Source organism: Sparus aurata, chromosome 2 (genome assembly GCF_900880675.1).
Source record: "Sparus aurata chromosome 2, fSpaAur1.1, whole genome shotgun sequence".
Classification (NCBI taxonomy): domain Eukaryota; kingdom Metazoa; phylum Chordata; class Actinopteri; order Spariformes; family Sparidae; genus Sparus; species Sparus aurata.
The window spans coordinates 16,088,539-16,102,272 of NC_044188.1; the positions used below are offsets into that span (position 1 = coordinate 16,088,539).

At 47.9% G+C, this 13,734-nt stretch overlaps 1 protein-coding gene across 10 annotated transcripts in view; it reads left to right on the forward strand.

Moving 5' to 3' along the window:
• Positions 1–13,734, forward strand: part of LOC115574093 (uncharacterized) — a 41,618-nt gene that overhangs the window by 8,560 nt on the left and 19,324 nt on the right. For 9 of the 10 annotated variants that reach the window (XM_030405373.1, XM_030405340.1, XM_030405385.1 and 6 more), the window contains exon 11: positions 12,265–12,407. In XM_030405373.1, the coding sequence (XP_030261233.1) occupies positions 12,265–12,407 (143 nt within the window). The remainder of the gene's footprint in view (positions 1–12,264; positions 12,408–13,734) is intronic. The other variant, XM_030405348.1, reaches the window with a different exon arrangement.

Here is a 13,734-nt window from a genome sequence, read left to right on the forward strand (position 1 = left end):
CACTTTCTGGCTGTCCTGTGGAGGGGGAAGAGAATCAGAGGGCAGTAAATTTGTTTTGGAAACATCTTTTTGGTCCAACAGTTTTCTCATGTGCTCTGCCAATGTTGTCTCTTCTTCAGATACCTCAAGGTCTTTTGAGAAAGCAGGGAGTCTAAATGCCCTACCATGAACTATCTCAAATGGGGTTAACCCTTTATCGGTCGGAGTGATTCTCATGTACAATTTCACTAGATCTAAGCAGTCAGGCCATGGTCTCTTTGTTTCTTCCATGCATTTCTTTAACCGAGATTTGACAGTCCCATTTGTTCTTTCTACCAGACCTGCACTTTGAGGGTGGTAGGCACAATGATTTTTTAGATTTATTTGTAAGTGTTTGGTTGCATGGTGGACCCACTGCATAGTGGTAGGAACGTCCGCGGTGTCAAATTCAATGAAATGTTTGCGGACCCAGCCTGCAACATCTGGGTGTAAACCATGCATAATAGCATGTTTGAGTTGTTGTTGGTATGCATCAGTTGTATTTTCATTAACTGCTATACCACTATTAGCACGAAACACGGGTTCCATTCGGGCCCTAAAATCCTCAGGATCCTCGTCTGGTTTCTGTTTTATGGCAGCTATGCGAGAGTAATTCACGGTGCGCGCAAAAGTAGACTTCACTCTAGTTGCTATTGCATCGAGAGCCTCTTTATAGTCTCCCGCCAGCAGTCCATCGGCTGGATATGCAAACACTGTCCCTACACCATTTCTCCCTGTGTAATTACCCTTTACTCTCCCCCATTTAATTTTCAATGATGATTGCATAGCTTCCCCTGCTTCCTGTCCATTCAAGCGGTAGGAGTCCATCAGCTCTCTCATACATTTTATCCATTCCTCTGGATCATCCTCCGGTGGAGGAATGCCGGCTACAGCATTCGCGGCCTCCGCGAGGGTCCAAGGACGAAAAACGTACAGGATTGGAGGCTGGCTCTCACCCCCCGCCTGAGGATTGGCAACTTGGATCTGGGGAAACACTTCTTCAGCTATCATATTTGAAGATTTTTTTCTCTGGTGGTTTACTTTTTTGATTTCTGACAGTCAGGCTGGGGCTTCCACCCGGGCTGTTCGTGGGGGTGTATCTGTTGGGTAAGTGGAGGAGGTCTGTTGGTCGCAAAGTGTGACTAGGGCCCCTCCTATCGCTACTTTTTCCAGTTTTATGAGATGGAACCTTTGGGTACAGAGGCGGACGGTTGGACAAAAGGGAGGGCTTAGCTGCAGGTGCCGGTTTCGGCTCTGGAACTGGCTCTGGAATGTTTTGTTCGACAGGCGCATTAGCTAATGGCGCGTATGGGAGAGGGGAAGGTTCAGGCGCTTGCCTGCAGTTTGTCTCATTGTCTTCTTTGCGCATAAAAAGGATTTGGTTTTTCTCAGCTTCCTTTTTCACTTCTTTTTGCTTCTTAAGGTTATTCTGTCTGGCTTTAGACTGTGTTAACCATCCATGCGCTATGCGGAGCTCGTCAGCTCTTTCTTCATGCTTTTTCCCTCGCTGTCATGACTGTAAATCTGTCTGTTGTGTTCTTGTCTGGTTTTGCCTTGTGGCTTCTTGTATTTGATTTCCATGTCTATGTATCTTGTCTTGTGTCTTGTTTTTCCCATGCCCTCATGTGTCCTTTAAGTTCTCCTGTGTTTTTTCCTATGTTCCCTCTGGCTCCCTCTGTCCATTGCCCTGGTCCCTTCATGTTCTCATGTGCTCCTCCCCTTCGTTACCTCACCTGTTGGTCCACCTCACCTGTTCCTCGTCTTGTCATCAGTGTCTGTGTACTTAGTCTGTGTGTTTCCCTTCACTCCCTGTCTGGTCATTGTTCTTGTCAGCGTCCGTCCATGCTCCATGCTCCAGTTCCTGTTCCTGTGCCTCTGTCTGTTCCTTGTTCCCCCACGGTATGTGTTTTTGGAGTTTTGCATTTTGCATCTTTGATTTGAACTTTGCCTTTTTCTTTGCTACTTTGTCTTGCTGTTTTTGGTTGATAATTTGCCTCCTGCCCCGTTTTGTCTGCTCCTGTTTTTGTATTCAGCTTTGTTAAATAAAAGCTCGCCTTTTGTTTCCCCACGCCTTGCCTCTCGTGTGTTACTGCATTTGGGTCCACCTTCCCCTTTTCCATAGTCCCCCCTTTAACCCCCCAAGCCTGACAGAATGACCAGACCAAAATTGGACCCAGCAGACTACAGCCTACAGCTTTGTAGGCTAGGGGACAGATTGTTGGAGGTTGTCAGTGGCGAGGCTGACACAGAGGAGAAGCTAAGAGCCATAGCGAGCTTCAATGAGGAACTGTCTATTAGGCCTTGGTTAAAGGAAATCCCATGTGTCGCACTTTTCATAGCGCAGCTGGCTAACCTCAGAAAGGCCTTGGTTTCTTCAGCCTCAGCCCATGCCTCAGCTAAAATGCCCCCTTCTTGTGGAACCCAGCTGGCCTACCAGGCTCCACCGAAAAAGCGACGAGCCCGTCCACGCCCTGGCTCCCTGCAGCCAGGCTCTGGGGCTCCAGCCCAAACTTATGCCTCAGCTCCGGCCACAGACCACGCCTCAGCTCCGGCTCGATTCCCAGCTCCTATGTTGGCTGCCCAGCCGATGCCAGCTGGCCCTCAGTCGGCGGCCCGGTCGACACCTGCCAGTGGCCCTCAGTCGGCGGCCCGGTCGACACCTGCCAGTGGCCTTCAGTCGTCGGCCCGGTCGACACCTGCCAGTGGCCTTCAGTCGGCGGCCCGGTGGACACCTGCCAGTGGCCTTCAGTCGGCGGCCCGGTCGACACCTGCCAGTGGCCTTCAGTCGGCGGCCCGGTCGACACCTGCCAGTGGCCTTCAGTCGGCGGCCCGGTCGACACCTGCCAGTGGCCTTCAGTCGGCGGCCCGGTCGACACCTGCCAGTGGCCTTCAGTCGGCGGCCCGGTCGACACCTGCCAGTGGCCTTCAGTCGGCGGCCCGGTCGACACCTGCCAGTGGCCTTCAGTCGGCGGACCTGATGGTGCCTGTTCCTGCCTGTGGCCTCCAGTCGGCGGACCTGATGGCGCCTGTTCCTGCTAGTGACCTTCAGTTGGCGGACCTGATGGCGCCTGTTCCTGCCTGTGGCCTTCAGTCGGCGGACCTGATGGCGCCTGTTCCTGCCTCTGGCCTTCAGTCGGCGGACCTGATGGCGCCTGTTCCTGCCTGTGGCCTCCAGTCGGCGGACCTGATGGCGCCTGTTCCTGCCTGTGGCCGTCAGTCGGCGGACCTGATGGCGCCTGTCCCTGCTCCTCGGTCAGAGGCCCGGCCGAGGCCCGTCCCGGCACCTCGGTCGGCGGCCCGGCCGAGGCCCGTCCTGGCACCTCGGTCGGCGGCCCGGCCGAGGCCCGTCCCTGCACCTCGGTCGGAGGACCGGCCGAGGCCCATGCCAAGTCCTGTCCCAGCACCTCTGTCGGAGGACCGTCCGAGGCCCGTCCCTGCTCCTCGGTCGGAGGACCGGCCGAGGCCCATGTCAAGTCCTGTCCCTGCTCCTCGGTCGGAGGACCGGCCGAGGCCCATGCCAAGTCCTGTCCCTGCTCCTCTGTCGGAGGACCGGCCGCTGGCCTTCAGTCGGCGGACCTGATGGCGCCTGTTCCTGCCTGTGGCCTCCAGTCGGCGGACCTGATGGCGCCTGTTCCTGCCTGTGGCCGTCAGTCGGCGGACCTGATGGCGCCTGTCCCTGCTCCTCGGTCAGAGGCCCGGCCGAGGCCCGTCCCGGCACCTCGGTCGGCGGCCCGGCCGAGGCCCGTCCTGGCACCTCGGTCGGCGGCCCGGCCGAGGCCCGTCCCTGCACCTCGGTCGGAGGACCGGCCGAGGCCCATGCCAAGTCCTGTCCCAGCACCTCTGTCGGAGGACCGTCCGAGGCCCGTCCCTGCTCCTCGGTCGGAGGACCGGCCGAGGCCCATGTCAAGTCCTGTCCCTGCTCCTCGGTCGGAGGACCGGCCGAGGCCCATGCCAAGTCCTGTCCCTGCTCCTCGGTCGGAGGACCGGCCGAGGCCCATGCCAAGCCCTGTCCCTGCTCCTCGGTCGGAGGACCGGCCGAGGCCCATGCCAAGCCCTGTCCCTGCTCCTCGGTCGGAGGACCGGCCGAGGCCCATGCCAAGTCCCGTCCCAGCGCCTCGGTCGGAGGACCGGCCGAGGTCTGTCCCAGCACCTCGGTCGGAGGACCGGCCGAGGCCCGTTCCTGCACCTCGGTCGGAGGCCCGGCCGAGGCCCATGCCAAGTTCAGACCCTGCACCTCGGTCGGAGGCCCGGCCGAGGCCCGTTCCTGCACCTCGGTCGGAGGCCCGGCCGAGGCCCGTTCCTGCACCTCGGTCGGAGGACTGGCCGAGGCCTGTCCCTGCTCCTCGGTCAGAGGCCCGGCCGAGTCCCATGCCAAGGCCAGAGCCTGCACCTCGGTTGGAGGCCCGGCCGAGGCCCGTTCCTGCACCTCGGCCGGAGGCCTCCAGTGGGTCCCAGCCCACGCCTTCGCCTTCGCCGCCGGCCTCCAGTGGGTGCCAGCCCACGCCTTCGCCTTCGCCGCCGGCCTCCAGTGGGTGCCAGCCCACGCCTTCGCCTTCGCCGCCGGCCTCCAGTGGGTGCCAGCCCACGCCTTCGCCTTCGCTGCCGGCCTCCAGAACGCCTTCGTCTTCGTCGAGGACGACGAAGACGAAAGCTCGCCTTTTGTTTCCCCACGCCTTGCCTCTCGTGTGTTACTGCATTTGGGTCCACCTTCCCCTTTTCCATAGTCCCCCCTTTAACCCCCCAAGCCTGACACTCGCTTGGTGATGAGACTGGTCTCCAAGCGGGATATTAAATCCTCTATTTCTCTTACTTTTAGGCGGCCCGTAAATCCATACTTCTTTTTCCATTTTTTCAGATACTTGACACTTTGAGGATTCCATTGTTTCATATATTTTTTATCACCTGTACTGCCTTCTTCTACAGTTTCACGAGAATTCTTCCCACCTATTGTATGCAAATTTTTGTTTCAGTGAACGTTATTTTAATGCTTTTCCCTGGTCTGCGTTGTGTTTTTTATGCGTTCTCTTCACTTCAACAGGCCATAGACGTTCGTTAACACCGATAAGGTTTCAGTCTATGCTGCTGCTTCAAAGAGAAATACTATTTAAACTGATTTTAATTTTTGTTTCTATTTTACTTTACCTAGGAACTTGCAATATCCTGTTACTAAGCGTAGAGTGTTTTTACTCACAAGAAAAGGTGATATGATTTTTCCTCAGTTCTCCGGTCCTGTCTCCTTAGTTTCAAAGTCCGGATCCCGTCAATCCAACCCTGTTCAGTTGGAGGGGACGTCTCCTTCAGACCACCTGTTGTGGTCCTGCCCGTCGACGGGCTTCGGTGTGTCGTCCTCCTTCTGGCAGAGCTGGGTATATTGGGATCCGGGTCACGGCACCAAGAAATGTTGGGTTTAAATCTGTTAAGAAATGAGACACGGACACGGAGATTGTCTTTCTAGGCAAAGGGGAAGAGCAGAAGTCAGCACACAAAGTCTGGGCTCCTGAGTTCCCATGAGCTGCTCTCCCCAAGCATCTTTTATTCACCTACAACAGGGCGTAAACGTATATGATTGGCTCTTTGACAGTACATATGAGTCATACAGTTGTTATGCATGATGGAGAAGTACACGTACACACTTTTGGACCTATGGCCTTCAGCATCTATCCTTCACACAAACATTCTTATGATGTCCACCATCAGTTATTCACACAAGATGCCATTCGAGGCCTTGTGGTCCCGCCGGAGGGTGAGTGTGTTTCTTCGCAGTACTTTTCCAGGAGCTCGGTACATTTCCACAAACATATAAAGGAAGACAAGCAGGTTATATCAATGCAATGCAAGAAACTGATAATATAAGCATAATTGTTCCAACACAACCCAAAAAAGATGGAGCAGGTGGTTCACACTGCTCCACAAGCCCATCCCGTATTTTACCAGAGCGAGGGCCCTCAGGTCAACTCTGACTTTGAGCATCCTCGTCAACCCTGGAAGGATGAGAAAATGGCCATGAGCTACACCATCCACAACCTCAAGTATAAGCTTGAAAGACTTAAAGGTCTTATGGATCTCAGGGAGAGAGAGTTCAAGGCAGAATACAAAAACAAGTATGAGATCCTCAAACCTGAGGAGCGATCTCTAGTTCCGGGTGGTGCAGGTAGAGAGCCTCAAGTACTGGAGCCTTCAGGAGAAGGACAACATGGCAGCGAGACTGGAGGTAGAAAAACAAAAGCTGTCTGAGCAAAACAATCAGATGCTTAAGCTAGACCTCGGCAAACAGAAGAGGGTTCGGCTCCAGATCGACCTTCAGATGAAGCAGTTGGAGGAGTTGGAGCAGGAGCTCCAGCAGAAAGACGACGTAATCCTTCATCTCAGGAAGGAGAAGATGGGTCTCTCTAACAAGCTCATGGAGGCCACAGACCAGCTGAACAACAACAAAGCTGAATTTCTCCAGAGCGACCAGGCTTGGCAGACAAAATATGAAGCTCTGCAGTGGAAGTTCAGCGAGCTGGAGGTCAAAGAACAGAGCTGGAAGACGAGTGTAGAACAGGTGGAGGAACAAAAGAAAGAACTCAAGGAGCTCTCTATGAAACTGAAGGTGAGCGAGAAAGAGACGGCGGAATGTCTGCTGCAAAACAAAAAGGACTGGCAGGCAAAATACGACGCTTTGGAGGAGAAGTTCAGACAGCAGCTAGAGAAAGAACACAGCAGGGAGGAGAAAATAACACAAGTGGAGGAAACAAACCAAGAAGTGGAGGAAACACCCAAGAAGGTGGAAGAGAATCATCAAATCCTGGAGGTAACAGCAAGCCAGGTGGACGTGGAGAAGACAGAACCAGAGGACATCTGCTTGAGGACGGAGGAGAAAAAGGAAAGTAGGACAGATAAGAAGATGAGGAAGAAAGAAAAGAAAGCATTGAAGCAAAAACAATAAATGGAAGGCCTGAAAAGGAAACAACAGGAAGAGCACAAGGACCTGAAAGGCAAACAGAATCTGGAAAAGCTTCAGGAGAAGGAAATGAACAAGAAAGAAGCACAGGTGAAGGCAGAGCTCCAAAAGAGAGCAAAGGAGAAGAAAAAGGAGAGGAAAAGAAAGGAGAAGGAAAGAAAGAACGGTGGAGATAAGTGTGACAGTGATGCGAAGGTGGAGCGGGCTGCTGGTTGTTCTATTGAATGCCAACAGTAGCTCCATCTTCCCCTCCTTCACCTCTCCACCCCCTTTCCATCTTCCTTCCCCCCTCACCTCTCCATCGCGAAAGAAAGAACGGTGGAGATAAGTGTGATAGCGACGCGAAGGTGGAGCGGGCTGCTGGTTGTTCACTAGAATGCCAGCAGTAGCTCCATCTTCCCCTCCGTCACCTCTGCACCCCTTCTCCATCTTCCTCCCTCCTTCAACTCTCCCCCTTGAACCTCATCCTCACCACCTCTCTTCCCACCTTTCTCCATCTCTCTCTGAACCCCCCTCCATCTGACTCACCCCATCTCGGAAAAACTGAGAACATTTCAGTTCGGATCAGTTGACAGCGACTCCACAATCAGCCTCAAACAGAAGGGTCTTCTCCTGGTACACAGGTTTCTCCTAATGAAATCAATATTTCATGGAAAAAACACAGCTGAATTTCTGTCAACTGTCTCAACTTGACTTGACTTGCCCAAGAAAAATGACTTGAGACACAACCCAGATGTCTCGAGTCAAATCGTGGGTTTTCCCCTGGTGCTCAGGTTCCCACAACCAATTCAAATTCAAAATAAAAAATGTTAAATAAGTATTCTGTCACATTCTAATTCTTTTGAGTGACCTCAATGTAGCACTGTAGATAACAGTGCCCAACCCTTTAGTAAAGGAGTCAAATGTCAAAAACATTAAACTGACCCTGTGCTAAAGAGGCGCTGCAGAAACACCTCGTGGATAATGCTCTTAAGTTGTTGAACACTAAAGTGCACTATTTTTACTTTTGACTTTAAGTAAGCACACTAAATGACTCTTTGCTCATTTACAATTCACTTACAAAAAAATACACTTTTTAAAAGTGTAATGAAATATCCCTTATAGTGTTGTAGAATAAGTATATTTATTATCAGAAGCCTCAGTTTAGTCATATTTTAAATTAAAGTTTGAGGATACTCGTAACAACTTTTGTGTAGGGGAGAATGACCATGAGCGGTAACCATGGTAACCTTTTCTAGAATGTTGAAATGTTACAACTAGAGTAACCATAGAAACTCATCATTAACCATGGTAACCAGTTCTAGTATGTTGCAATGTTTGTCCTAGAGTAACCATAGAAACTACGGGTGGGACGATACGGGTAACTCACGATTCAATACTGGGACGATATTTGGCCCAAGATAATGATGATATCACGATACACGATATCTGCAATATTCGATATATTGCAAGAAATTTCATCAACGATATATCACAATATGTGACTGAAAAAGAAAAAATACCCATAAAAAGGAAAACGTCTTATGCATTTTTTCCAAAACTTCGTACAATGTACAAATGATTAAACACTGTACAGTTGGACACATTAAAGTGCATGAACATTAATAACATGTCTTATGTAAACCAGGACAGTGCTTTCTGACACTGAAAAGTCAGTAGCAACTTGTTTTATGTAAACTTGGGCCCGTTTTAGTTAAACAAGATAAGAATAACATAAAAATTAAATGAAATATTGGGCACATTTCAGTATGCAACCAATTATGTGCAGAGTTATGTTCACCCATCCAGTACCTGGGGAGTGGGAACATTAAAGTGCTTTGGGTCAACCTGGACACATCAAGGTATATTCAATTTATAGGAAAGAAAATAAAATTAGCTGGACACATTAAAGTGCCTGACATTACTAAAATGTTTTATGTAAATCAGGACAATGCTTTCTGATTCTGAACAGTGAGTGTTAACTTTTTATGTAAGCTTGGGCCCTTTTCACTTATTTCTTAACAAAATAAGAAAATAAAAATTAAATAAAATCCTGAGCACATTTAAAAGCAGTAGTGATTGTCGGTTGACTTGGTTTGCCTTTTTTATCACCTGAGAGTAGTTCACCGTGATAGCGAACGAGGTGGCTTTGCAGATTTGTAGTGTTGCTGATATATCTTACCTTCGCAAAACAGTTCTTACATATTGCATATTCTTTATCCAGTGTTCTCCCGTCATCTGTCTCATAAAAGCCAAAGTGGGTCCACACTTCAGAGTGGAAACTTGCGGGTGGGTCTTTGTTGTTTTCCGCCATTCTTGCATCTGTTCTTCTTCTGTTGTTAACCCGTCTTCTTCACCGGCCGCTGCTTACGCCTACCTTACCCTCATTTACGGGATTAGCGCCCCCACAAACAGGACAGGAGAGATTAAGTACTGACGGTGACAACGGGGTAAATCCATAATGTGTGTTGTAATAAAATATCGATATTTGCCGTCAGTGTATCGATTATTTGTTGCAACAGAGAGCACAAAAATATATTGCAATATCGAATTTTTTTCCCACCTCTAATGGAAATGCATCGCAAACCATGGTAACCAGTTCTAGGGAGTCAGCCTTCCAGTCCGACACACCTCCATTGCGAAACCCCTCCATTCCGAAACACCCCCACTCCGAAAAACACAGCTGTTCCGACCATCCCCCCAAAACACAGCTGTTCCGAAATTAAACACAGCTGTTCCGAAATTGATTTTCAAGTTTACATTACTTCCTACATCAAACACTGCCGTCCGCTCACTGGCCGCACTCACACAACTCATTGTTTTTTATTGCTAATAGGCCTATGTCACTATATTCATTTATTATGTAGTATATTTTCGCTTGCAGCAAACACGTTTAAATGTTTGTCTAATCTTTTTACACGCGCTATCCGTGGTGCTGAAATCCCCACTTCCAGCCGCACTCGCACAATTCTGAAATAAACTGTGGCCCATGGGTGCGATCTGCCGGGGATAAAGTAATTCCAATTCAACATAGCCATTTGTCCAGCTGAAGCATAATGAGCGTTATGTCATTAATATGAAGTAGGCTTGTTTTGCGGTTAATCAGCCACATGATCCGTTTGTACCCACAAAGGAAAAAAGGATCAATGCACAGCCTCCGTTTCCTTTCTGATTGTGTCCGTTCGGAGTGGGGGGGTTTTGGAATGGAGGGGTTTCCCCAATAGCCTTTTCGGAATAGCGGGGTCTTTGAAAAAAAGGGAAACCCCGCCATTACGATGAATTGAAGTCTATGTTCGGAACAGCGGGGTTTCGGAAAGGCGGGGTGTAACCCAGTTCTAGAATGCTGAAATGTTATTACAAGAGTAACCATGGAAACGTGTCAGCCCCTTTTTACATTTTCATGATTTGAATGAAAAATAAAAGTGTATTAGCTTCAACTAGTAGTTATTATATAAACCTCAGGCTGTTGTGTACCCATGGAAAGTAAACCTTGAATATTATTAAAAATTAAACAATTCTAATGCCACTTTAAACTTTATTAATGCCATAGATAGTTATTCAACGTTAACTGAACATTTTTCAGTAACTGATCTTTGCTACAGACAGACTACACATACACGTGCTTTTGGTTAATGCTTTACACGTTACATTGATTTGAATGTGAAAGTTGTGTTGGGCACACTCAGCTCTACCTCTCTTCAAGAATCTTGCCTTGAGCTCATTGTCTGACACTATCGCAAGTAACCCAATGTAATGATACTGAAATACAAAAATTACACTGTGTCTGCCACAAGATGGCACCTCATGTTTTCATTGTGAGCATGTCCATGGTAACATCCTGCACAGATGTGGTACACATGCACAGATGTGTTTTCATTCACTCTTTGTTTAGAGTATCAGTCGAGGCCTGCTTTTTGCTTTGACTTATTAAAATACAAAGGCTTGAAACTATTCATTAGAAAACGTGATGGGAGTCGGAGGGAATTTTAATTGACTAACTTAGCATGGCTAAAATAAAAAAGACGTCAAAAGAAATGTCTGCCTGGTTTCTTGAGGCAGACAGTGGATGGTTTGTGCATCACACTTAAAAAAGAAAAGTGTATTTTTTCAAAATGATTTTGTGTGGTATTCTCCAAACACCTGAATGGCCTTACCAATACGCTCTAATGAGAATGAGGTGGGGGAAACTGATGCTAACTCCAGCTCTCTGGCTAACGTTTAGAGGCCCTGAAACTCAGAGAACCAACTTTTTTGCCCTTGTGCACCGACACACACTCATATATTGAAAATGACGTGCACATATCCTGAACTTCACCAAGTTATGAGTCTGTATCATAAAAAATAACATCTTTTAATGCACCCCCCCTCTTTGACTAGTTTCTTTTATGCAGTATGTGTATGAGAAATTACCAAAAAAGACAACATTGGCTGTAATGCATATCTATTCTATTAAGTGTTGTCTGTCAAAACATAACAACTTTAAAATCTCTCTTAACACACAAATAAAATACATACACACGCGCACGCACACACACACATGCACATGACTACTAAGCTCATTCATTTGAGGCCCTGAAACCAATATGTTACATAACTAGCATTCGAACATAATCTACAACGCACCAACAGATGCACCTGCAGTGGGCAACAACACACACACACACACACACAGACACAGACACTTTGTTGGTCTTTGAAGACCCTTGTGACATGTTATGTAACACTATCAGTGACCCCTGGGCGTTGCTCCCACCCAACCAATTACTGTTGAAAAGGTTCTTGTCATACACCCGCTATCACGTGCAGGGACTTACATAAAAATGACAACAATCCAAATGTCACCAGACTTGAGAGATTACCTCCGATGACATTATCCTGATGCATTACATGATTGTGATTGTCAGTACATAGCTATTTAACCTCACTACATACTGTAGAGTTACCGTCTGTCATCATTTGACTGTTCAACAGTGTAAAAAAGAAAAAACTTACTGTATAGTAAGCTTTTCAACAGGATTACAACTTTCTCCCTCCTGACAAAGCCTTTCAAAATGGCTCCGACTTGTACTTAAAAAACTGAAATTAAAAAGTGTGTAATCTGCATACATTAACGAAACCGCATATAAACATCAGAGTGGACGTACCAGAACATACATACATGCGGGCGATGCATTTCGGTCTCATTGATCTTCCTCAGGCAGTACATTATACGCTCATAAAAGTTCTCTCTGAGAGACAGGTTATAGATTTTTAATGTGTTTTTTTTAATATTCTGCAGTCTCTCTCTCCCTGTCTGTCTTTGTGTTTCACTTGTTTCTGGACAGCAGTCTATGCAGACACCTTGGAGGAGTTCTGGGATTATGAACACCAGGTGGATCTGGAGGCATTCAGCAGCAACACCTTCTACAGCCTGCTGCTCAAGCAGAGTCTGTCTGTAACCACACGGCTGGGACAGCTCACCACGGAGGTCTGTACAAAGAGTGTGTAAAAGGGTTGACGTACACCTCCTTTTTTACCATCACACACGCGCACACACACACACGTATTGCCCTCTCAACTGTTTGACAAACAAAATGATGCATCAGCATCCTGTATTGCATGCCCACATCATTGTTATATTGTTGCATAATTAGTTTACTTATTTCTAATGCATGTAGGAAGTAGAAGAGTGCCTCTTTATTTTAGTTGTATCATCTCAGTTTCAAACTAGGTCTTGGATGTTATTGGTTGAAGATAGATACTGTATTTCATCAGGTGGCAGCGCTTTAGTTTGTTCAAACAGAGGGGAGAAGCAATTTGTGTCTAAGATAAAACACTGCATTTCTCACAGGCATTGGTTCAATCCAATCTGTCATTTCTTACTTTTGCCTCCTTCTCTTTTTCACCTGCTACTGTCCCTTCTTCAGTCATGCAGTCTGTACAACTCTACTGAGACAGATTGGGTGTCGTGCTGCAGTGCCTCTGTGATTGTCACACACCTCTCTCTACTGTGTGTTTCCTGTTTGTACCATTAAATGCCTGCTGCAGTGCCTCTGTGATTGTCACACACCTCTCTCTACTGTGTGTTTCCTGTTTGTACCATTAAATGACTGGCTGTGGTGTAGGACACACAGGTTGTTGTTACAGCCCCGAGGACAGCTGCTGTGAAAAAGAAGTAAGAGGAGACGGCAAAGTAGTAAATGACCTGTTTCAATGTCGGTGATGAAGAGTTCTAGCTTGCATTTTCACATTGAGCTGGTTCAGATGTTCAGTCATTTCCACGAGATAGTAGAACTTCAGGAGCCACTCAGTGTTAGCTAACTCAGGACTGACGTTTTTCATTTCAAGAAAAGTCTGGATTTCGCTCAGACAAGCTGCGAAACGGATGAGCACCTTCCCTCTTGACAACCAACGCACATTGCTGTGCAGAATAATTATTCCCAACTTCATCCAGCAGTGTTTTAAACTGGCGATCATTTAAAGCTCGGGCAACAATAAAGTTGACCACCCGATTGACCAGCGACATCACCTCACCAAGCTGCTCGCCACACATCTAAGCACAAAGTGCCTCCTGATGTAGGATGCAGTGAAAACTTAGGATGGGTCTCTTTCCATGTTCACGAAGAAGTGCTACGAATTCTCTGTTTTTCCCCACCATGCACGGAGCACCATCAGTACACACCGAAATAAGTTTATCTATCGGTAGATTTTTTTCTTTAGAGAGCTCAGTGAAAGACTTGAATAAATCCTCCCCTCTTGTTGTCCCTTTCATAGGCAAAACAGCAAGACTTTCCTCACGTAGTGTGTCACCGACA